Here is a 22,949-nt window from a genome sequence, read left to right as displayed (position 1 = left end):
CAACCTACCTAAGGCCTGCTTGCTGAACTTTTTGGGGTAGTCCACATGTATTTCATGTGGTAACATGGAAAACAAGCAGCAAAGTAGATGCCTTAAGCCAAATCCTCAGCTGGTGTAAACCAGCATAGCTTCACTGAGGTCAATGAAGCTATACCAATATGCACCAGCTGAGGATCTGACCCTGAAAGTATGTCTACAATGCGAAGGAAAACCTGCAGCACCAAGTCTCAGGGTCCAGGTCAACTGACTTGTGCACGCAGGGTTCAGGCCACAGGGCTAAATAGCAGCATAGACATTCCCACTCAGGCTGGAGCCTGGGCTCCGAGACCCTTCCCGGTCACTGGGTTTTGGAGCCCGGGCTCCAGCCTGAGTGGGAACGTCTACACCACTGTGTTTAGCCCCGCAGCCTGAGCCACTTGACCTGGGCTCTGAGACTCGGAGCTCCGAGTTTTTCTTTGCTGTGTAGATGTACCTTCAGTGCCTTCACTCAAATCACCGTTATACAAGCACAGAGCAATAACAAGGGAAATCTGATACTGGAGATGGAAGAGCCAAGAATCAGATTAAGTTTCTTCAGGGCGGGTTTTCAGAGAAGATCTAGAAGTTCCTAAACCAGCAAACTCACCAGCAAGCATTTACAGCGGCACCAGCTGCACCCCTGATGAGGATGACAGGAAGAGATTGACACACCTGAAAAAATACATCTTACAGGGGAAGTCTGCCTTCAAGGAGGAAGTGAACCCAGAGGAAATCTCTTAATTGATGCATACCCATTAGTAATCTTATTTAAAATAACATACAAAGTTAAAAGATTTAAACCTGCCTTTATTTTCATTTAGACTTCAGTTAAATCCACTAGAACCAGAAAAAAAGGCCAAAGAACTAGCTATACACACGGGCCTCACTTCCAGCATGGCTTAGCTGCCCCCACGCCCTTTGACTTCAGTCAGCGTTGTGGGGGCTCAGGTCTCTGGGTATCAGGCACATATGGTAAGATTTCCTCAGCGTCAGTTCAAGGTCTCCCCAGCCTGGAGCTCAGGAGCCGGGCAGGACGGTCCCACGAGCTAGATGTGGCCCGTGGGCTGCAGTTTGCCCACCTCTGCTTTATCCCAACCCCATTCACTTCACTGGGCTTTGGATCAGACCCTCAGTCAGTGACTCATTTAAACTTGATGCAGGAAAGGTAAAATGGGGCTCAGATCATATTCCTCATAAAAATCAAACGGAGAGTGGAGCCCCATTCTTCTCATGTACGCCAATCTCATTGATTGGTTCAGTGAAATTACTCCTGTTGTATAACAGTGAAAGGAAGAGGAGGATAAAGTCCAGCGCCATCGACATAATAGAGGTCCAGGAAGGTTCATATTCATGTGAGGGGAAGATTTTCAAAAGGCATAAAGGGCAGGTGGGCACCCAAATGTCTTTGAAAATTCCCCTGTAACCTTTTGAACCTACTCCTACATCACTCAATGCTTGTAAATCCTAGAGACAAGGCGCAATGGTTTCTATGCTGGAGGCATCAGGTTATTTGTGAGGACATGGCTGCCCATCAGTTGTGCTTTTGTGTGTTTTCATATTTGATTTTAATGGTTGTTGTCTCACCAATATTAAGCCGCAAGAAAATTTCGCACAATAAATTGCAGAGTCTGTTACACAAGTTGTGTGATCTCATAAGAACTCTTACCAGCTGGAGGATAAGAAATGCATATTATGCCAATAAACATGATTAATGCATAAACAGCACCTCATTAATGGGTTACTTGAATTCTGATTTTGTACATCCGACACTGAATATCTTTGATTATTTGTTAATATAAAAATGCTCGTGCAACAAAAAAATTTGTTTTCCTCCTTTACCAACTTTTAAAACATGCTCAATAATTGTTAACAATTCTATTAGTATAAATGAAAATTAGGTGTTTGTCTTACTCTTCAGAATTTTTGTAACTTAGTACACTTCCATCACCCTGTAATTCACTCATTTGGGTCCCATTCAAGATCTTCATATCATGATCTCTCTCACTTCAGATTCCTTAAATCCTGCATTTTCAAGTTGAAGACTCTCCAATTATCTTAAATTTATTTTTTGCTGATGTGAGGCCCAACCCAAAGACCCGTTCCACCGAAGGGAGCCTTTCCACCGATTTCTATAGGTGTTGAAGCTAACTGAGAGCATGGAAATGTTTTGGTTACTGGTTGGAAACTACAGACAAGAAGGTAATTGTGTACCTCTAGCTGAAGGAGAATTAGATTATTGTGCAAAGAAGTCAATGTTATTTTAATCAAACTTTGCAGAAAAACGTGGCATTGGAGTCTGTGGATAATTGATTGGAAAAGCTTCAATTAATCAAGAAATCTCACTGGCAGAGTAGAAAACTCTCTCTTACATATCTCAATTACCGGCAATAAGAACAAATAATTTAAAATCCTCCAATAGACAGGTCATACCCACGCACAGCATCCCCACAGATTTCCATACAGGGATGCCATCTCTGTCCCCGTAGCTATCCACCTCACCTACCACAAGTCTAATGTAGTTCTTATTCATTAAAATTCTAATGTGGAGCATCCAGAAAAGGTGAATTCAAACAAGATATACTTGCATCAGTCCTATCACTAGGAAGTAGTATCAGTGCACACAAGTTGGTCATGCTTAATGTTGCCAAAATTAAAATTATGGCTTCCCCCCCCAGTCCACTGACTTTTAATTATAAAAATCTATACTATCCTTGATAGAAGGGAAATTATATAGATATGGTCTTTATTATAAAAAAAGTAAAACAAACTGAGAAAAAGGTTGCAAACTTGAATCTGTGTCTGTCAGATCTATCGGGTGTTTTTACCATCAAAGGTTAATGTACTTTTGGTAATATATAAACTGAAACTTATTGAATGCTCGAGCCAATCTCTCTCCATTTATTATTCAAATCATAAGAATAATTTGTTTTTAATATGAGAATGTTGGATGAAAGTTATGTATACACCTCATTTCTATCATCCTCATTCACCTCAATTACCAACCCAATTAGTTCGTAAATTGCTTTTATGATCATGTATTCCTTAGCAATTTTTACAGAACTTTCCATTTCTTCACAAGTTAGACAAGTACATTTTGTTGGGGGTTTTATGTAACATATTCTCCCATAATAATTGTACCAAGTTGATAGGAGTCTCCACTCTGATTACTTGGTGGCAGCTAAAGGCTCCAGCCCTTAGTTGGAATTGGGGCTCTCTTGTGCTGGATGCTACAGGGTCTGCCCCAAAGAGCTTACAGTCTGAGGCCCCGGATTCCAAACGTTCCCATGCTTCGCTTGGAGCATGCGCTCATGTGTTGGCAACACTGGGGTGTAAAGGAGCTCAGTGACAGACACAGGGCAGAGAAGAGGCACAGGATATGCAAGCGGTGTTTGTCACATATATACATCGACACACAATCCCCAACAGGGACTGGCTATGGACTATTTTTAACTCCCTGCCCCCTACCCTAATTACAGAGTAAACCACTGAGCTGACCAAGTGCAATTTGAACTCACCTCTTTTCTCTGCCTTTGCTCTACAGTTCCTAGCTAGTGCCACTGCTAGATAAGAGGTGGAGCATAGAGGGCAGTCTCACAGCAAAGAGACACTCTATAGGACCTGAGGGGGACAGGGAGTGTGGGAGGAACAGGGGGAAATACAGAAAGCCATTCGTTACCACTAGAGAAAGATTAAGCTACAGGATTTCTTTTCGCCACTAACACAGAATCTTTGCCCAGTCCAGTGAACTAGTCAATCACTATACAGAAACCCTGGGATATTTACTTGTCACTTACCAGTTCCACAAGAACAGCTGCAGTGATCCCTCCAGCCTTATTGAAAGCCCATGGGAAATTAAGAAGTCCTGCTCCAAGAGATGATTTCAGCATAATAAAGACAGCCCCGGCAGAGGATAGGTTTGGGCTACCTGACTCCAGAGTAGGCTTGGCTAACAAGCCGATGCTCTCTCTAGCCAACTCCTCCATCTCTGAAAGGAAAGAGGGTTGGGTTTAATTGTCTCAGCGTGGACAGATCTATCTGACTAACAAGTCTCTCTGGAATAACAGCTCCTTGGGAAGGTGAGTCCACTCACATAGCTCTAGAGCTGGATTTGGAGTAGCACATCTTCCTTCAAAACAGTTTATTCCCTGCTTTGGCAAAGAACATTAAAATAAAAGGAGTGGGGGGCTCAGAACTTTCACCCCCAATCACAGACCTGCGGGGGGAGGGATTGTCGGAAACCAGATTCTTCTCAACCAATCAAAGGTCAGGAGAATGTGAATCAATTAACTGAGCCAAGTTGTGTTCAGTCGTTTCTCAGTGGCTCATTTAATTGGCAGTCTCTCTGGAGAGGATTAAACAGGAGCAAAATAAGTGGCAAAGCTGTGTCAGATTCCGCAGAGAGGTGTGTGCAAAGATGAAGAACAAAGAAATGGGCTTTAGGGGAAAACCAGGGCCGAGTTTAATATGAGTGTTGTGTCCTCTGTGCAATCCAAACTAGTCGCCTACAGGTTAGAAAACAACCACCTGGGCCTGATCCATAGCTCACTGACACCTGTGGAGAGACCCCTCCCTATCCACTGACTTCACAGGATTTTTGTCAGACCTTATTGGCCCCAGTTCAGCAAGTCCTGTAAGAACATGCTTACCTTTAAATGTGTGCTGAAATGCTCTGCTGAACCAGGGCTTACGTGTATTGTTACTTCCCCTCTGTTGAATGACAAGGATTCTAAACACCTCTGCTCTTTACTTAGCTCAAGACATGCCCAAAGGTACACAAAAACAAACTAATAGTCTTCTCCCCTGCCTCAGTTTCCTCACCACTGTGGGGTGTACTCTGGGCTTGGGCAGAGCCTTCTGGGGTGTCCAGGATCCTTCCCCTATGGCTCAGGGCTTCTCTTCAGAAATATGGCGCCTTCTCTGACCTTGGCTAGTCTACAGGTAAACAGGATTCCCCTGCTAACCAAAGCCTTCCTCTCTCTCCTGCCCAAAGCTTTCTGTGTGGCTCGGTGAATCTTCCCCTGACCCACCCAGCTTCTGTGACTACTCAAGACTAGCATCAATACCTGGGATTCTTTGTTGCAGGTCTGCGGATTTTCTGCTATCGCAGATACACTTTTAATCCTTTGGAAGAAGGCTAAACATACAATATCAAATTTCTCCAGTGTTTCTTAGGTTTCTCAGCTCCGGGTTACAGTTTTCATATTAAATCAGTGTTAATAACTAGATAAACAGACATAGCAGGCATATATAGAACAGAATTGTAGAAGGTTGCAAATAAACGTTTGATTAAGGATTTCCCTTATCCCCTTTCATATTGAATCAACTTCCACAATAAACTCTTTTCTACAGTATGGAGAAAACGGATACATGAGCCAGATTCTACTCTTCCTGGCCCAGTCCAGTGGCTTCAATAGAGTCACTCCAAATTCACACCAGTGAGACAGGAGAATCAGGCCCACTGTGCCCAGTCAAAAGTCCACAGAACCAAGGGCCAGATTTGACCTCAGTTACATTGGAGTAAAGCCAGAATCATTCCACTAAAGTCAATGGAAGTTGTCTAGATTTACACCTGGGTAACTGAGCAGAGTCTGATGCTCAGTGAGGCTAGTGGCTTCACTCAAACTCCTCTCAGATTAAACATCCCATCATGGTTGACATAGAATCCTGTTTTTTCTCCCCAGCAATGGGACAATCTAATTCTCTCAAAAGCTGCGTGGAACTTAGAAAATGTCCCCACCAAAGGAAAGTGTAGATTTGCCCAGCAGAGTTTGTTTGGTCTCTCGTGAGCACTAAGCTAGGCGCATGATCACCACTGCAGAGGAAGGGACTAACAAACGTACACGAGTTGCCATAGTGGCTGGCACACTTATCTCTGAGTCAATAGGCTGAGAGTGCAAGTTCCCTGCCAGGACAGAGGCTCATCTTGGAATTTCCATTTCTGCAACTCGCCCACAAATGGAAGTGGGTTTGCGAAACCGCTAGTGGCAACGAGCAGAGAGAGGGTGTTTAAGTAGCTGTGGTTATCTCGAATTTGGGCTGCTTTAGGGGTTGCCATTTCTGGTAAATGACCCATTTGGACTCATTGCTTGGGCCCAGGGGGTCACGGCTGGAGGATCCATCAGGATTTCAGTAGTCGCCCACATGCAATGAGGAAGTTCAAATCTGCAGCTGCCAAGGAGAGTGCTTGTTGGCATTGTCAGCAGAGGCCAAGGATTGACTAGCCGTGAACAATCAGCTCTCCTCATATGCCGCAGGGGTGGCCCCTTCTGCTCAGGGGGAGGCACGTTAGTGGGGCAATAGGGGCTGTTTGCACAGATGCTGTCCCGCTTTTATGTGCCTTAGGACTTCAGGCTCCATGGCTGCTAACCTAGAATCTTTCATGAGCACTAATGACCTAATCCTACATCCAGCCCCCAGTACCAGGGCTGAACCCTGGGGATATCCAGGCAGGTAATCCCGCTCTCTCTCTGTGGCTGTTACTGCATCAGCCTGCATATTGTTGCTTGTACTCCCAACTCTGCAAGGGGCAGCGGCCAATGGACTCAAGCAGCGATGGATGCACCAGCTCCCCACCCCATTCTGTTCCTTAACACCCCCCGACAGCATTTCCCTGGAGCGGGGCTCCACACCTGGAATGTGCTCCCCATCAAGCCTCCACAGATCCTGCTCCCAAGGCATCAGAACAGTCCCTGTGCAAGCGCACAAATTAAAAGCTGGCAAAGCACATTCAGCCAGAACTGTAACTCACACAATCAATTTAGAAAGGAAAGAAATTTGTTGTTAAATAGCTTTGCCTTCATTGTCTAAATCCGAATGTTGGGGCATGCACTGGGCTAACAGACTGTTCAAAGGAAAGAGTTAATCCCTATGTATCACAGTGGACGCTTTGGCCTCCATGTTATTTTAGCTAGGGTGATGTCTGGATGCTTTGTCTTGATTCCTAGTTGCTTGTAACCAGGGTCTCCAAGGAAAGCACACCTTCGTGTTAATACCACGTGTGAATGACTCCCTGGGACAGTCTGACAGTCCCTCATTCATTTTATATCTCCCAAATATGTGACCTTCTGATCTCAGTAAGAAGGATAAAGAGACTTTAATCAGCTGCTCTAAGGAATTATGGATGGCTAATTGTGCCTGTCACCTCAATTATATCTTTGCAGCCTATGGTGTTTGTAACTATTTAAAAGATCCTTTTCGGCCTTCATTAGCTGTACACAAAAGAATTCAGAAATAATTAACATGTTTGATTTAGAAATTGGCCAGTGGGCTGTAAAATACCAGCCAGTGGGAAAGTCTTGCAATTCGGACCGGCGCTTTGATACGATTTCATTCTGGTCTCGAGGCTGTGGAAGGATTTTGTAACCATTCATTAGTGACACTATGAGAAAATACAGCTTCCCCATTAGCACGGTCTTGAGTAAAGCGGGAAGGCTTTCAGGAATCCCTTTAATTAAAGTGCACACAAATCAGAGTGACAGGAGGACCAGTCAATCACTCCAGATGTCAGAGAAGACCAGAGCCAGAAGGTGAGATGAAGGGTTGGGATGGCCAGAGTGCAGCCCACAAGACAGGTTTATTCAACATGGCTCCCAGCTGCTCTCTCAATATGGAGGGAGGTTCACAGAGGCAACAGGTTCCAGCATGGAACACTCCATCTTGCTCCCAGCAAGCTGGCTGCTCAAGATGAGACACTGCATGATGAGACAGGGCCCACCTCCACATCGTTAAGGAAGGCAGCTGCAGTCTGCTTCGGCATGTGCTGAGTGCCCTGCATTTTGTGGCACAGCCCTGCCTCATGCTCCTTAAATCTTGCACATCAGCATGGCTGTCCTGAACATGGCATGGTTTCCCTGGTATCTATATCCCCTGGCACCGGAGCAGCAGGGTTGAGTGGCTATAGGCAATTCCTCCTCCCCCGGCCCTCAGTGTTATGGACTCTGGGCTCTGTGCAGTGAACATGCATATGTCTTCGGCGTGCAAGAATCAAAGCAGGAGAATGAAGAAGTTACATGAGTGGTGCCAGCTGTCAGTCCTGCCCACCTCATTCACCCCCTGCCCTTCCTAATAGCAAGTTCAGTTCCCCCTGCACAACTAGAGATGGGAGTTTTACATCACTGGAAAAGAGCGATGCCCCAGCTTTCCAAAGGGGGACAAGCAGCGCTGCTAGGCCTAGATGGTCCAGAGCTACCATGCTGATAACACACAGATACACCTGCCTGTGTTATCACATTCGGTCTATACAGGGAGGGGAGCAGCAGTCTCATACCAATGATCCCTTTCTCCAGGGCAATTCCTTCAGGCCCCAGCTGCCTTTCCGGTCTGATCCCCCTTCTCTAGTCAGCTGGTCCATCACCTGTCTCCCCAGCTCCCAAAGCCATCCATCCTGTCTAGAAGTCCTCCATTGCTGTGTCCATGCCCAGGGGCAGCTCTGCTCTGCTTGCCATTAGCATTATTTTAGGCACTCTCATCTCTGCCTTGCCTCCCTGGTGGTGGAGACACTATGTAAAGATGCAGGAAGGAAGCCCTGTGGGAATGCCTGTTCCCAGAAAGCTACAGAAATAAAAAACAGGCTCAGTGGCTTGGCTTAGACACAACTGGATTAGAAGATAGGGAGGGTATCGGAGAGGAAATGGGGAGCTGCACAAGAGGCAGGGCCAAGATCCACAGTCTTGGAGAAAATAAGGCTGACTGTGTAGATGACGGGATAGATGACAGGCCAGGGAGCAGCTGTCACAAGGAGAATCAGGGCACAGATGAGGCAGGCTGCACCGCAGGTGAAGTACAGCAGAAGGACTGGGCCAAGGGGAAATTATGATAGCATCTAAAATGGCTCAGGGTTTATGCAAAGAAAGTTCGATTAATGTTTTCCTGTAAATAACTTTCACAGCAGCTTTGATCCACTGACAGCCACAGACACTGTTGTTTTCTCAGGGACACATGGAGAAAGCCCTGCACTCTGGCATGGTGTCTTTAGGTCCGTACTCAGCCATGCCTTGATTTCTTGATTCAGTGAACAGTTGCACCTTCTGGAGAGGCTGATAACGTCTTCAAAGCAAATACTGAGCAGGAATGCCAGAAAGGGGCAGTGACTTTAAGCCTGGGAGGCTGCCAGCAGATGAAGTCATGTGACCTTATTTGCAAAAGGTTTGATCCACTGTAGTGTGGGCTGAGATCACCCGCCTGGTCCTCACATTCTGTGATCATCAAATAGCCTGGTTTGGAAGCAAAGATATTTTCACACAGTATTTATTCTGCTGGATTATGAGGTTATTAAATTTTGCAGACCACCGTGTACGATAGCTTTGAAAGCCAGGGTATATACCACCGCTCAGGTTTGGGTTTCTTTGCTACATTGATTTCCTTCCCGCCCTGGCTTCTGTTTTTCCACCGGTTGCTTTGGAGTAACTCATGCTAAGGAGTAACAGTGGAAGGCTAGTATGCTGCCGCCTATCATGGTCTTTGAAAGCCAACACAGGTAGAAGATAGGTAGAGAGTAAATTGCAGTCTGCCCTTCTTAGGGATATCCATGACCTGCCAGATCAGATCAAACCAAGGTCCTGTCTCCAATACCAGCTAGTACCAGATACTCCAGAGGAAGTGTCAAGAAACTGCAGAAGGCAGTTGTTAAGTAGCCTGCATTGTCAGTTGCTGGATTTGCATGTGCTCTCTCTCTGTATGCTGTACTCGCCCTGCAGACCTCGCTAGTACTGCCCAGAAAGACAGCAGATTTGGTTCAGTGGTGAAGGCGCTCAGCCAGGTTTATTGCCCTCAAGACACAGGACTGGTGCCCGGCCGACGGCACGGGGACACTAACACACAAGTGCCCAGTGGCAAGGATTCTGCTCAGTCAGCGGTGGGACTCCCCACTGCCCCCTTAGCCAGACAAAGACGTCCCTTCTGTGACCCTTCTTTTATACACTGATACAAACAAACTACGTATTACCCTGCTGACGCGGTTAGTCTACACCCTGTACCTGTTGGTTTGAACAATGTCCTGACCTTATCCCTAGGAGGGGTCAGGGTGTCCCTGTACCATCTTCAAAGAGTGTGTTTATACCATCACTTTGTATTGGGGTGTTCTTGTACTAACCTTCTGGAATGCGTTCAGTGGACACCTAGTGCCTAGTACTGCTGGGGGGTGCCTGTGTTTTAGCAACATCAGCCATATCCTTGCCAAGTTCTTGTACTGACTTTTGCTGACTTTGGTTTGGGTCTCAGGCCTGCACCAGGCCCAGTATTCCAGGCTCCCTCTCTCTCTCCTGCAGCCTGACAACGTGAAAAAGCCAGCTTCTAAATCCATGGCTTTCCCTAGATCCACCTTTAGCAAAGTCCCTGCTGCAGTAGAATCTGATGCGTGGGTAGGACTCCAGTCTTGCCTGGGGCCTTTGGGCACTACTCCATTATGAACAACAGAGCAAGGACTTGAAATCAGGATTTGTAGGCTCCAATTTCAATTGTGCTATAGGCAAGTCACTTCACCTGCTCGTTCCTCAGTTTACCCATTTGTGTAACCAGGGAGGCAGTGTGTTATATGGTGTATAGGGTACCAGACTGGGATTCAGGACATGTGGGTTCTATTCCTGGGTCTCCCTGTGTGACGTTGGGAAAGCCATGTAACCGCTCTGTCTCAGTTTCCCCATCTGTAAAATGAGGCAAACAATGCTTACCACCTTCATTTGGAAGCACTTTGAGTCTATAGATGAGAAGTGCTAAGTGGACTGTGGGGTGTTTTTGTTTCTTGGACCAGATTGATCCACCCCTCCTGTCTTCCAACCTTCTTCAGAATCTACACTACCAGTGGCCACTACTGCCCCACATAACACTCCTGAATGGGATGATGGATTATGTTCAATAAATACACTGTAAAAGCCACAAAACAAAACAAAGTCACACTTCCCTGGTAAAAGAAGCCATTGTGAAATGAAGAAAACTACCCACCCACAGGCAAAACTTATAAGAGCCACCTCTGTGCTAAATAATAGCGCTCTAAAAGCCTTACTCAGAATACAGTGCAGGCCAAAGAATTAATTCAGTTCACTCAGAAAAAAAAAAAAAAAAAAAAAAGAGAAGAGAAGAGAAGACCTGGCAGCAGTCACACAGGAATCCTGGTTCTGTTGCTATTCCATTGGGAAGGGCCTGTCTATACACGCCTTTTGCGCTGCTTTAACCGTAGCAGTTTGAAACCAGTCTAGTTAGAGTGGTACCACACCCCCTAGTGCAGATGCACTTATACCCCTATAAAGGTGCTTATACCAATGTAGATTATTCCTGCAAATTGAGGGAATAAGCCATACCAGTATTATTGTGTCCACACTAGCTTCTGTACTGGTTTAACTATTTCAGTTTAAAAATAAAGTCTCAAACCTAACCAAAATAGTTACATCACTATAAAATGTGCCTGTAGACCAGGTCAGCATTATGTATACTGGCCTTAATTTCCATGTCTTCATAGAATCAGAGGGTGAGAAAAGACTGCAAGGGTCATCTAGTCTAATCCCCAGTTAACTCCTTAACTGGCCAAGCAAATCAAGGTCTAACACTCAACTTGTTGGTATTTCTCTGTCTGACTACAACGTGATAACTCTTGAATGACACATCCAATCAATTCCACAATTTCTGGGAATGTTCTTGGCATCAATGGGCACAAACCTATCGATTTTGGTGGGGGAAAAAATACAGGAATAGCAAAAGGGGGAAATGGAGCCCTGACATCTGGATAGCCAGCAGCTTTAATCACCTCTAATGGTCTACAGCTCAAAGCAATGGTTGGTGGCAGCCATTAGCACCTTTCAGCAAAATAATACCCCACATTTTAGCTCTGCCCATGTCCCAGTTTAATTTAAAATGTTTACACCCAGAGGAAAAAAGAGATGAGAAATGTGGGGGAAGAAGTGGCACTCTCAGAGCCCCTGGCATGGGGTGAAAATAAGGAACCCTGGCATGGGGAGAAAGGGAAACGGGGATGCACACAGAGCCTGTGGCATGGTAGAGAAGGGGGAAAAGGAGGCATGGGGGGGGAAGGGTTGAATGAGGGGAAAGAGTGGGAGACCCGGTATAGAAGGGGGAAATAGAGAGAAGGGGGAATTTGGAGGTCATGCAGATCCCCTGGCGTGGGAGAAAAAGGGGGGAGCAAAGATTGGAAGGCACCGGCATGAGTGAGGGAGTTGTGGGGTAGGGAGTCCTTGAAATAGAGGGGAAGGAGACAGTGGGCACACTGGGTTGGGGGGAGGAATGCTCCTGGTGTGTCCAACAAGCTTAGCTTACAAAAGCAAGAAAGCATGCTACTGTCTAGTATTAAACATGGTTTAATGTTTTAACCTGAAGATTACCGCACTTCATTTATTACTGACTTCACCTATTAACCATAATTATTTCCATACATAACAAGGAAAATCACTCCCCTAGAAGTTCTTGTAAGTTCTTAATAGACGTGATATCAATCAGAGACCAGGGGAGTGAGGTAATATCTCTTATTGGATCAACCTCTGTTGCTGAAAGAAGATTTTGAGCTACACAGAGCTCTTCAAGTCTGATATCAGTGCCACTGAAACTTTGAAGTCAAGCTTGTGACCTTTTTTATTAATGATAACGGTTTTGTTGAAAAATGGTCTTTCTTCAATAAAAAAGTTCTGTGAAAAACTGTCAACACTGTAGAAAATTGTTGTAATTTCTTGGGGGGGGGGGGGGAAGAAGAACAGGCTTCCCCTCCAATCCCACCCACTGTTATCTATCAACATTTTTCTTTTACCCAAATCGTAATTTTTAGGAAACAAAATGAAGTGTTGGTATCAAAAGCATGATGCAAATGGCTAACAAAAATCACAAATAAAATCCGTAAAACATTTCCAGCTCCTTGCACCAGCTTTTCAGATTCTAGCTCAAGATGTTTTAAGCATTTATATACTTTTTTTAGTTTTAATCTCAAAGTATCATCACACAGTGTTATAATATTTTGTCCTTCCAACAACAGACCTGGCATGACAATGAAGGTGCACAGCACCCGCTATTTCAGTGTCTGTGTGGGGGTAGCACTTCAGTCAAAATACTCAAAAATTGGCCCCTAAAGTCAGGCATAAATACAGATTGAGTCTATCATGGGGCAAGGCTTCTCCCCAGCTTGCAAACACTTGCTGCCAAGACCAATCCCCTTTAAGGTTTAGTCTCTTTTCACACAGACAAGTAAAACAAACAAACTGTCTTCGAACTCACTCTTTGCTCTCAGGCTTCAGGGGCACCCCTCCCAGGGTCTCCAGTGCTTCTGCTTCCTGGCAGTTTCCCTCCAAGTTCTGGTCAGTTCTGGGAGCAGTAACCCCAGGGCTGCTTCCCTGAGCACCTTGCCCCTTGCTCCAGGGACCCACCACAGGAGTTAGCTCTGCTCTGCCTCCCCTTCCCCACACCCAGCCTGTCCCAATCATGCCCTTCCACCTCCACATTGCCTGCCCTCTGACAGGCCTTTATAGGCCCAGGTGTAACCCAGTCCCCTTTAATTAGCTGGATTGGACTCATCTGCTCTGAGACAGGGGAGCTGGGCCCAGTTCTACTCACAGGAACCAGCTGCCGGCTTTCCACTGAACAGCTCTAACACAGTCATTAGAGTGTAGTTGCACCCGCTAGATTTCAAACAACATGTAATTTTTTAAATCAGGCTGTTTCCCTCCCTCCCCAGTTATAGGCAAGTCTTTTTATTGTACAATTTTAGCTCGGCTACAGCAATAGAGATGGAGTTGGATCTTTTCATCACAGCTCCCACAGGGAGCTTGGTGCCTCAGCAATTTATAACTGCATTGGGTTGAAATTTGGTATGTAAAGTGTCAGCCCAATTAGAAATTATTTTACAGAACATCCTTCCCATTGGTGACGCTGTTTAACCTGGGCTCTAATGCTGGCTGAGCCAGTGACTCCCTGTGTAACCTTTGACAAGTCCCCTGACCCTTCTGTTCCTCAGTCAACCCAGCTGGAAAATTAGGTAAAAAGCAAGGTCTTGGATTGAGGGGAATTGGTGCCTCTGAGCCGAGATATTTTGGGCAAATACATTACAAGATTTTGCCTTCTCAACATAGCGCAGCAATGACAAGTTGCTGACATGGTTTGAGAGTTACATTAAAATGTCTGGCCTTAAAAAGAGAACCTAGCTAAAACTAAAGCAGCAAACGATACTGATGACGCTGGTTGTAACTTCAGTACCCACTATCCCAAAGGATATTTTGCCTTTAAAAGATATTGGATATACACAGTAGCAATTCATTATCCCAGGAGCTTGCATTCTTATGGGCCACTTGTCCATGTATAACCCAATATCCAATTGAAATGAGCAACAGAGATAAAAAGAATGTCTACTGAAATAGCTGTGGTCACACACTCCTGACTAAAGATTCAGCGCTTAGCTACATAGCATTGCCATCTGGACTACGAGATTGTGATTTGTAAAGCGCGCTAACACGTTGCACTCTAACTGCTCTGTATCTAGTGCATTGTTAACATAGTCCTATTTGAAATGGGATTACATCAACACAAACTAGGTCCCTGTCAGTTTGCACCAGCAGGGTCTACACGGGGTAGTTAGCATGTAACACAGTAGAGCACTCTACAAATCACAGCCCTGTAGTCTGGACTGCAGCACCCTGTAGACAAGACATCAGATGTCACAGTTGTGATGTGTTTGTTAGCAGGAGGTAACACGTTACAGAAGTCACAACTCTCACCGTGAAAGACAGCATTTCCAGTCCTTGTGTGATTGCTCATTTTTACGAGGGAGCTTGTCAGATCATCTATTAAGATGTGAAATATTTCTTAAATGTAAACGGCAAAATTAAAAATGATCATTTCATGCGCAGCATGTCTATCCTCATCAGTCCAAGAGGGGACATTAAGCAGAGAAAAGTATAGCAGCTCATCTTTTAAAAAAATACTTTTCCTGGCTTTGAAAGTCTCCTGGCACAGATGGGATCTCCAAAGGGCAAGTTGCTGTGACCTCACAAACAAAAAGTCTCATTGCAACACACAGTATCTGTGAGTTCACAGAACAAAGCACTCTGGGGACACCAGCAAGTGGCAAGAATTATTTCAGACAGGGCTGCTGGGGGAGCGGGGAGAAAGTATTTTTAAGAGGGTAGGTAAAATGCATTGCTGTGTTGAAAGCAAAGGCATTCAGCACTCAGATCTGTACTTCACTTGATTTTCACTAGTTTGCCTTTAAGATGGCACATACCTAGTTCACAGTTGGTAGTAATCTTACTTACCTCTAAGCCAGATCATGGGTTCAAATCTCATCTCTGGAGACTTAGGCTCAGTCTGGATGACAACACAAAAACGTGTACGTAACACTAGGAAGCTGCTGCATGGTTGGAGCTAGTTTTTCCCCCAACCTCTTGGTGCCACTCAGGTTTAAGATCCCATGCACTTACTGTAAGAGTAAAAGGAAAACCTTCGGTGTCCTAGCAAACATTCACACTCTCAAAACAAGTTCAAACATCCAAGGCACTCTGAGAGCTATTGCTGAGCAGTGAACAGCTCTCACATTTACCTACCCAGAAACAGCACTACAGGTACGTGCAACTTGGCACACAGAAATGGTGTTTTTTTGCAACCACATTTAGACCTGTCTCTACTAGGCAGAATCTGTCTATACACAACCATGAAAGAGAACCGGGCAGTAAAAACAGCATTAAAAGAAAGCAGCCTTGGGCTGGAATCTCCCCTCACCAGCAGTTAGCTGACAAAGTTCAGCTTCCCTTTTGGGGATATGAGCAAAACCAAAGCAGAGTTTTTTCACTCCAGGTTATGAGTATTATTTCTTTCCAGTAATGCCGCCCCCACCCCCCTTTAATAGGTGCACTCTAAATACTGGCAGCAAAGTCCCTGCCCCCAAAACATCACACACAAATAATAGGCAGGTAACAGAAGGAGAGCAACAGAGTGAGCTGTAGCTCACGAAAGCTCATGCTCAAATAAATTGGTTAGTCTCTAAGGTGCCACAAGTACTCCTTTTCTTTTTGCGAAGACAGAGATAAGTTAGTAGCTCTTTATCTATATGTTAAATAATCAAGAAATGTAAACAAGACCCAAATTATTCCTCAACTGTGACACTGTTAGCCAACAACTTTCCCATAGGCATCACAGACAGGTTGCAGAAGGGGCACAAATGTGGAGAATGATTTTATAAAAATTATAAATAGGTAAAAATCAGTCAGACTCACTCTGGAGATTAGGCAAGGAAATGCAGCCTCCTCTCAGACTGTATCCAGGTTGCCCCACCCCTCCTTCCTGCTGTTGCTGCATGCCAGCTGTACCCTATATTTTAATGAACCTCAGCTGCATCTACTTTCCAACCACTTAATCCTTGACAGTTTGATTCCATCCTCTGCAGATAAAAATGTGCTGTGGGTTTTGTCCCTGCCTGGGGAGTCTTCATCAGGATATTAAAGCTTTAATAGATTACCCTGTAATTAGGTAAACAATTTCTTCCCAGGTCTTCTGATTACCAAAGCATTTAAGCTGGGGCTTGCTCCCTCATGAGCATCTTTTCTTGTTTGAGCTCATGGTAAAACCAGAATGCTAATTTAATCCGTCACTAACATTTCTAGCATCAAGCAGAAGGAAGAGCTTAAGCTGGAGGCTCTTTTTTCAATAAGGGTTCAATAATAGCAAAAGTGATGACCAACAGAGTGCTGCATAATTTTTAAAGTTTACTTGCGTGCTTAAACCCTCTGTACAAAAGGAACCTGGCTGTGAAATTAGACGCTTGGGCCCTGATCCTGCAAACAGCGACTCGTGCTTAATTGGGTTCCATGGCCCTGCTCACATCCATGTGCTTAACTTTATGCACAAGCATTTGCTGGATCAGGACCTTTAAGACTTTATGCCCTTTGGGGTAGGGATTGCCTTTTCATTATGTACAAGTACGTACCACAACAGGGTCTCGCTCTCATATGGGGCCTCTAGGTGCCACTGCAGTAGAGATGATAAATTAAATACAAAGACCATCTGTTATGACATCCATCTTATTTCGGAGTACCACAACTCATATAGTCTAGAGCAGGTCATTCTGAAGAAATTCTGAGATTTTGAAATTTGGGTTTGTCCTGAATCAAGACAAAAAGTGAAAGTCTCAGCGTTTTTTGCAAAACAATTAATAAAATATTTCATTTTGACCTCATTGAAAAGTTTCCTTTCAATAAGGTCAAACATTTCAACTTTTAGATTATAGTAGAGTTTAATATAACATAAATCAAAATGATAAAGAGAAAATGAAATGCTTCGATAATTTTCTGTACAAACTGTCAACAAAATCAGTGTTTCCACAAAAATACTTCAATTTCATCAAATCAGCATTTCCCAATGCAAAACTGTTCCATCAGAAAATTTTCAAACAGCTGTTCTATAGGCCCCTCAGACCAATGACATTTTGTATGTATCTAGCACCCGTCTTCTACAGATCTCAAAGCATGTTATTTGTATTACCATCGTGCCTGGGGACCCCAGTCTGCGATCAGGACCCCATTGAGCTAGGCACTATACAAATGTGGAATAAGAGACAGTCCCTGCCCTGAAGAGCTTACAATCTAAATACAAACAAGAGTTAAGCCTCACAACAGCCCCACAGGGATAGATAATATTCCTGTTTTACAGATAGATTAACAGAATCCGAGTGCCTTCTTTGCCCAGTGTCACACAACGAGTCACGCAAGAGCAGGAAACAGAACCCAAGCTCTCAGTTTCCTGCTCCAACACTGGAGAACAATGGTTAAAACGCTTCACCAATCAATGCAAGGCCACTTGTCATAACCTTCTCTAAAACTCTGGGGTTTTATACTGGTGTAACTATTTTGGCTGGGGTGTGTGTGATTTTTTACCAATATAGTTATACCAGGACAATCAGTAGTGAGGACCCAGTTTATACTGCTATAAAGGTGTCTCATAGTTTATTCCCCTTCTGTACAGGAATAGCTATGCTAGTACAACTCACCTAACCAGTATAACTTTGTCCACACTAGGGGGCATGGCTGTACCACTCTTTGTTTTAAAATCAATCAGTATTAAAATGCTTCCAAGTTTGGAGGCTGAGATCATAATAGCTAGGCAGAACAGCTGATTTCAGTGAGACCAAGGAGCTCAAGAAAGCATGCTGCCTCTCACGAAGAGGAAGAGGAGATCTGGGTATCCTGTATTAGTGAGGAGTCCAGGAGCTGTCTACAGCTGTGTTACACTTTGACAACGGATGCTGATATGGTGTTCGCTGACATTTCTTTTATTATCTGTACTACAGTAAGTAAAACTCAATTAAAAACTCTGCCCCACAGCCCTGAGGATGATCCCATACATCCTCTCTTAAACATGTCTTCTTACACCTCTTTTCTTACTGAGACAATAGAAAGGTCCATGTCCAACTCCAGTCTCAAAGCAGAAATCAGATTTAGCAAGTAGCCTCATACTGGGGAAAAATTATCATTAACTTGCACTCTAAGAAGATGATACTTCCTATATTTTCAGCCTACATAATGACAAACATCTTAGATTAAACTAAACCTTTCAATGCTTCCCTTTAAAGTAGTCCTCGCCTTGTTGTCTGCTCATATTGGAAGGAGTTTCTTTGTATGGACATTGTCCAATCCGTTCTTTCTGTAAAGCTGTATTTTTATTGCAGAGGCGGGAGCTTTGAACCTTTTCTCCAATAGGTAGGTATATTTGAACAACGGCAAGAGTGTTAATCAAGGGTATGTCATACAGCCAGGTGCACTGTGTGCCTGGGCCTTAATTTTAACTGGTACCAAAAAACAGTAGACCACAAATTAGAAAGAACAAAACTTTCACATAGTCAAGGTTTTAGTTTAGCTATTTACCTCAGTTACCATATGGTTAGATCCTACGCACACTACAGATTTTTAACTGAGTTGTAACTCCTTCTTGAGACAGCATATTGTAGCAAAGTCTCCTGGTGTGGTTTTTTGATTCAGGGCTCGTCTACATGAACATCTCTGGTTTGCACGAACAATCAGTTTGTGGCAAGGTGGGACGTGAATCTACCCCACACTAGCCTGTGCACATTAACTGTCAGTATGGACCTGCTGATACACATTAATAGCTCGTTAATGTGCCTTCATCTAGTCCCATTTCAAAGGGGACTAGAGTATTAACACACTGTTAATGCACATCAACAGAGTCCACACAGACAGTCCATGGCAGGCTAGTGCAGGATGGAGTCACACCCTAGTTTCCTGCATACTGACTGTTCATGCAGATAAACCCTGAGAATGGCTCTCTAACATTAAACTGAATTTTCAGAAGATAACAAACGTGTGAGGCTGTCAGGTTAAATACTGAAAAGCAGAAACCCCGGTTTTATGACACTGCTCACTAATATGCAAAATGGAAGGCTGAGAGGTTGGGGGGGGAAAACATAAAATGGGCATCACAATTACTCTCTAGTTTGGCAGCCTGCTCTCCAGGCTGGCATGGGAAAGAACAATTACTGGGCACATTTTTTTCAGCTTCATATAGATAACATATTTATTGAAAATTTGCTCCACCAACAATGGTGAAATCATGACCAAAAAATTACAAAACATTATGGTAGTTGGCCTTATAAAAATAAACTAACGGATATGTCTCGTTGATTTGTACCAGTTTCCCTCCAATTTCAGTTTCTCTTACATCGTTAAAGGAGTACGATGTAATTTCTACTCTTTGTCACAATACAGTATTACAAAATTGCATTCCATCTGAAAAAAATGATTTTGCTTCCAAATAGCAGAGGTCCTTAAAGTGACTTTTCTCCCCCTCCCCCAAAATAAATATAGAAAATACCCTTTACAAACAAATTTTAGTTTGGTCAGTGGGGGGGGGAGGGGGAAAAAAAAGGTCCTTTTCCCCCTCTTGTAGTGACTGAGCAGGCTTTTAAACAGTGTTCAAGTCTTTGGTGAGGTTAGCTCCTGAAAATTGTAGTTTTATGTATATATGATCAAAAGTCCCTTTTGTCAGAAGCCAAAGACTATGAGATGATGTCACATGTGAATCACTGGTTACGATCACCATATATGATGCAGGTTCATCAGGAGCGACCACCTGTCCAGTAAAGCAGCCAATAAGAGAAGGACATCTTTGGCAAGCATGGTCTGTCAAACGGAAGGCGTCTTTGGTGGATGAACCTGTTGCATAAGTTGTGGTCGCTTGACTCTTGGTTTCCGTCTCTTTGGCCTGCTCTTAGCTTTGTTGATCTGCACCACAAAGAATGCAAGAACCACCATTGCACCAAGGAAAGCAAAGACAGGTATTGTCTGTCCCACATCCTGGTTATAGCGGCCAGGCATTATACCTGTCAGAGGAAGTGGTGGGGAAAGAGAACAATTAAGAACTGTATCTGTTTCAATACTTTTACAACAGCATTTACATTCTTTATCTACAGAACATTCCATACAGTAATTAGTCTTAATTAAAGCAGAAACCAATTCACTCAGATTACATTTTTAAAAGGCAGATTAATAAACGCAGAGCAACTAGTGCATAAGAGGAGGATCGAGAAATCTGCAAGAGAATACAAGAGATTTCATCCAGAGCTAGTTTTGACAAATGAAGACCTAGCTTGGATCTGTATATAAATTTTCCCCAGAGATAGCAATGTCTTCTTGCCTCTTATCAAAAGAAAAAGCAAGCTTAAAAAAAAAAAACCCACCTTAACCTTGAATTTACTATCCGATATAGATTTTAAATGGAAACAATTCATTAACTACAAATTCTGATGCAGTGAAAGGATTGGTTTTGCACTCAGCTCAAGCTGGTGTAGAGAGATGAACAGAAGGACAATTTTGGGCTGGGTTGTTTTCTTTTTATACCCTTAGTTCTAGAACCCTGGAACTGAAGACTGTGTGTGTATTCCACCAACAGCAAACTGCTTTGAAATGGGCTCTTTCAAGGCATATATCACATCACAGTGAAGGCAAATCCCATAAAGGAGAATACACAATATTCAAACTGAAGACTCTGCTAACTACTCTACAATTCCCCACCAACACCTCTTTCCCAACCCACAATTCACGCAAACTATCTTGGAGTCAATTTTCAAGACGGTGCACTCGGTTCTTTTTATCTTAATGGGAGCTGCTATCCACAAATTTTGAGTATAAAACAGACACCAAAATATGATTTAAAAGGCTCCCCTGTAGACTATCAACATCCAGCAGCTAGCACCCAGGCAAAATAATCTAGGCACTGCAAAGAGCACTTATCAGATAAAGTCTGATTTCTACTTCAGTACATTGTGGTCAATGGGTACTTCAGCAGAAAAAGGTCGAAGATAATCTATTTTTACTTATGTAAAAAGGGTCTTTGCTGATTTGAGAGGCACCACTAGTTTGCAGTGGAGGCCCAGGACAGGGTGAATGCCAATGAACATGGTACAGTTAACATAATATGTTACAGAAAACTAGACTACTGTGAATTTTTACAGTATCAGATTCTGTATGTGTTTGCTTATGCTATACCAAATGTTTGCTGCTCTTTCAGTTCTATGGGTGAAGAGTTCTTCCTAGTAGTTGCATATTATGAAAATGCTTAACATTAATTGCATTACATAACATAGCATGAAGGCACGGAATGACAGTTAAGAATATACTTACAAAACCTATTAAAGTGCATACAATTTCAAAAGTACCCCAAGCATATCCAGTTGCACTCAGATCACCTTATTTTATGGTAGGTAACATAAAGATCTATTATAATACTAGTTAAGTCTTAAAAATAGCACCTACTTGTTAAATTTTAAGAGTCAATATTGAATTGTTTCTAGCCCTACACTGAAGGTAGTAAAACTCATGAACAGCAATTCCTACACAATCTGAAAGCCACAAAGTCATTACAAACAACTGTCAGTATTACTTTGCCTCCAATTAGCCATCTTTGTTAACATTCACTACAAGCTTATTCTGAACAAATCACAAACTTACAAAAGTTAGTTTTAATTTTCAACACAAACTTTTTATACTGTGGCAGTCACTGACATTTCTGAGCACTTTAACCATTTTTAAGAAATCATGTAAAATCTCTGCGTCTCTCTGCGCCCCAGACAGATTGATATTTACCTCCTGGAATGTCCCATGCTCCACTTTCTCCCGGGGATAATGGTCTTACTTGGGGTCGGTTCTGTCGAAAGCTGGGTAAAGCCACTTTATCCAAATCAATTGACAATAATTTTTGATGTTTCCAAAGGTTGCTGGAAGAAATTAAAATATAAAAGCATTTACACATTGGTCCAAGAAGTCCAAAGAATTCTGCAGAAATGTTATACATTTAATTATATAACATTACATAAAAATGTATAAAAAGAAATTATATAAAAACATAATCTGAATCAATAATTAATTCACTAAATTGGATGAACAGATTACTTACTGTGCAATTAATTTTATTGGTTTCAAAGTTCACAAGATTACAAAATTCAAATCAAATGCTGTATATACGAAGTCTGTTAGGTATCTACTTATCTACAAATTTGTTTCTTGGAGCAGCCTACCAAAAGTTACCCACAATGGTAGTGGACCATTAATAGATATATTGGTTTGTCTACCTCTAAACTACCAACAGATGACACACTGGAAAGTAGAGTTAATCAAAAAGTGATTTAGAAATATTTTTCTGAAAAAACATGAATTTTCATTGCTTTTATTTTCAAGATCATATTAATTGTAGTTTGGGGGTACTCAGAAAACCACCATTTTATTTGTCGAAATGTCTGTAAAATCCCAAACTTTCATAAATTATAGTATGACCGATGAGTTAGCCAAAAATGTGTATCTGGAGTGCAGTAACCATTATTTCCTATTTATTATTCACCTTTTGTTATTGTCCTATTTGAGCAGTTTCAGGCATTCACTCAGAAAGCAGAGACAATACCATTTGATTTAAAGTGACTTTCTCATCAAATTCAAAACTGAAAATTT

At 43.1% G+C, this 22,949-nt stretch overlaps 2 protein-coding genes across 3 annotated transcripts in view; both read right to left on the bottom strand.

The window, feature by feature from the left end:
• The window catches only part of SLC38A8 (solute carrier family 38 member 8), a 33,046-nt gene extending 15,881 nt beyond the window's left edge, over positions 1-17,165 (bottom strand). Inside the window, exons 1-3 of the mRNA XM_074969102.1 lie at positions 16,925-17,165; positions 15,258-15,421; positions 3,813-4,003 (exon numbers count right to left, since the gene is read on the bottom strand). Coding sequence (XP_074825203.1) covers positions 3,813-4,003; positions 15,258-15,288 — 222 coding nt within the window. The 5' untranslated portion in view covers positions 15,289-15,421; positions 16,925-17,165. The remainder of the gene's footprint in view (positions 1-3,812; positions 4,004-15,257; positions 15,422-16,924) is intronic.
• A 269-nt stretch (positions 17,166-17,434) lies between these two features.
• The window catches only part of MBTPS1 (membrane bound transcription factor peptidase, site 1), a 45,817-nt gene continuing 40,302 nt past the window's right edge, over positions 17,435-22,949 (bottom strand). For both annotated transcript variants that reach the window (XM_074968565.1, XM_074968566.1), the window contains 2 exons: positions 22,092-22,222; positions 17,435-20,329 (listed from right to left, as the gene is read on the bottom strand). In XM_074968565.1, coding sequence (XP_074824666.1) covers positions 20,133-20,329; positions 22,092-22,222 — 328 coding nt within the window. In that variant the 3' untranslated portion in view covers positions 17,435-20,132. The remainder of the gene's footprint in view (positions 20,330-22,091; positions 22,223-22,949) is intronic.

The sequence above is a fragment of the Natator depressus genome, chromosome 12 (genome assembly GCF_965152275.1).
Source record: "Natator depressus isolate rNatDep1 chromosome 12, rNatDep2.hap1, whole genome shotgun sequence".
NCBI lineage: Eukaryota > Metazoa > Chordata > Testudines > Cheloniidae > Natator > Natator depressus.
Note: the sequence above shows the minus strand (reverse complement) of the source record. Positions and strands in the feature narration are given on the sequence as shown.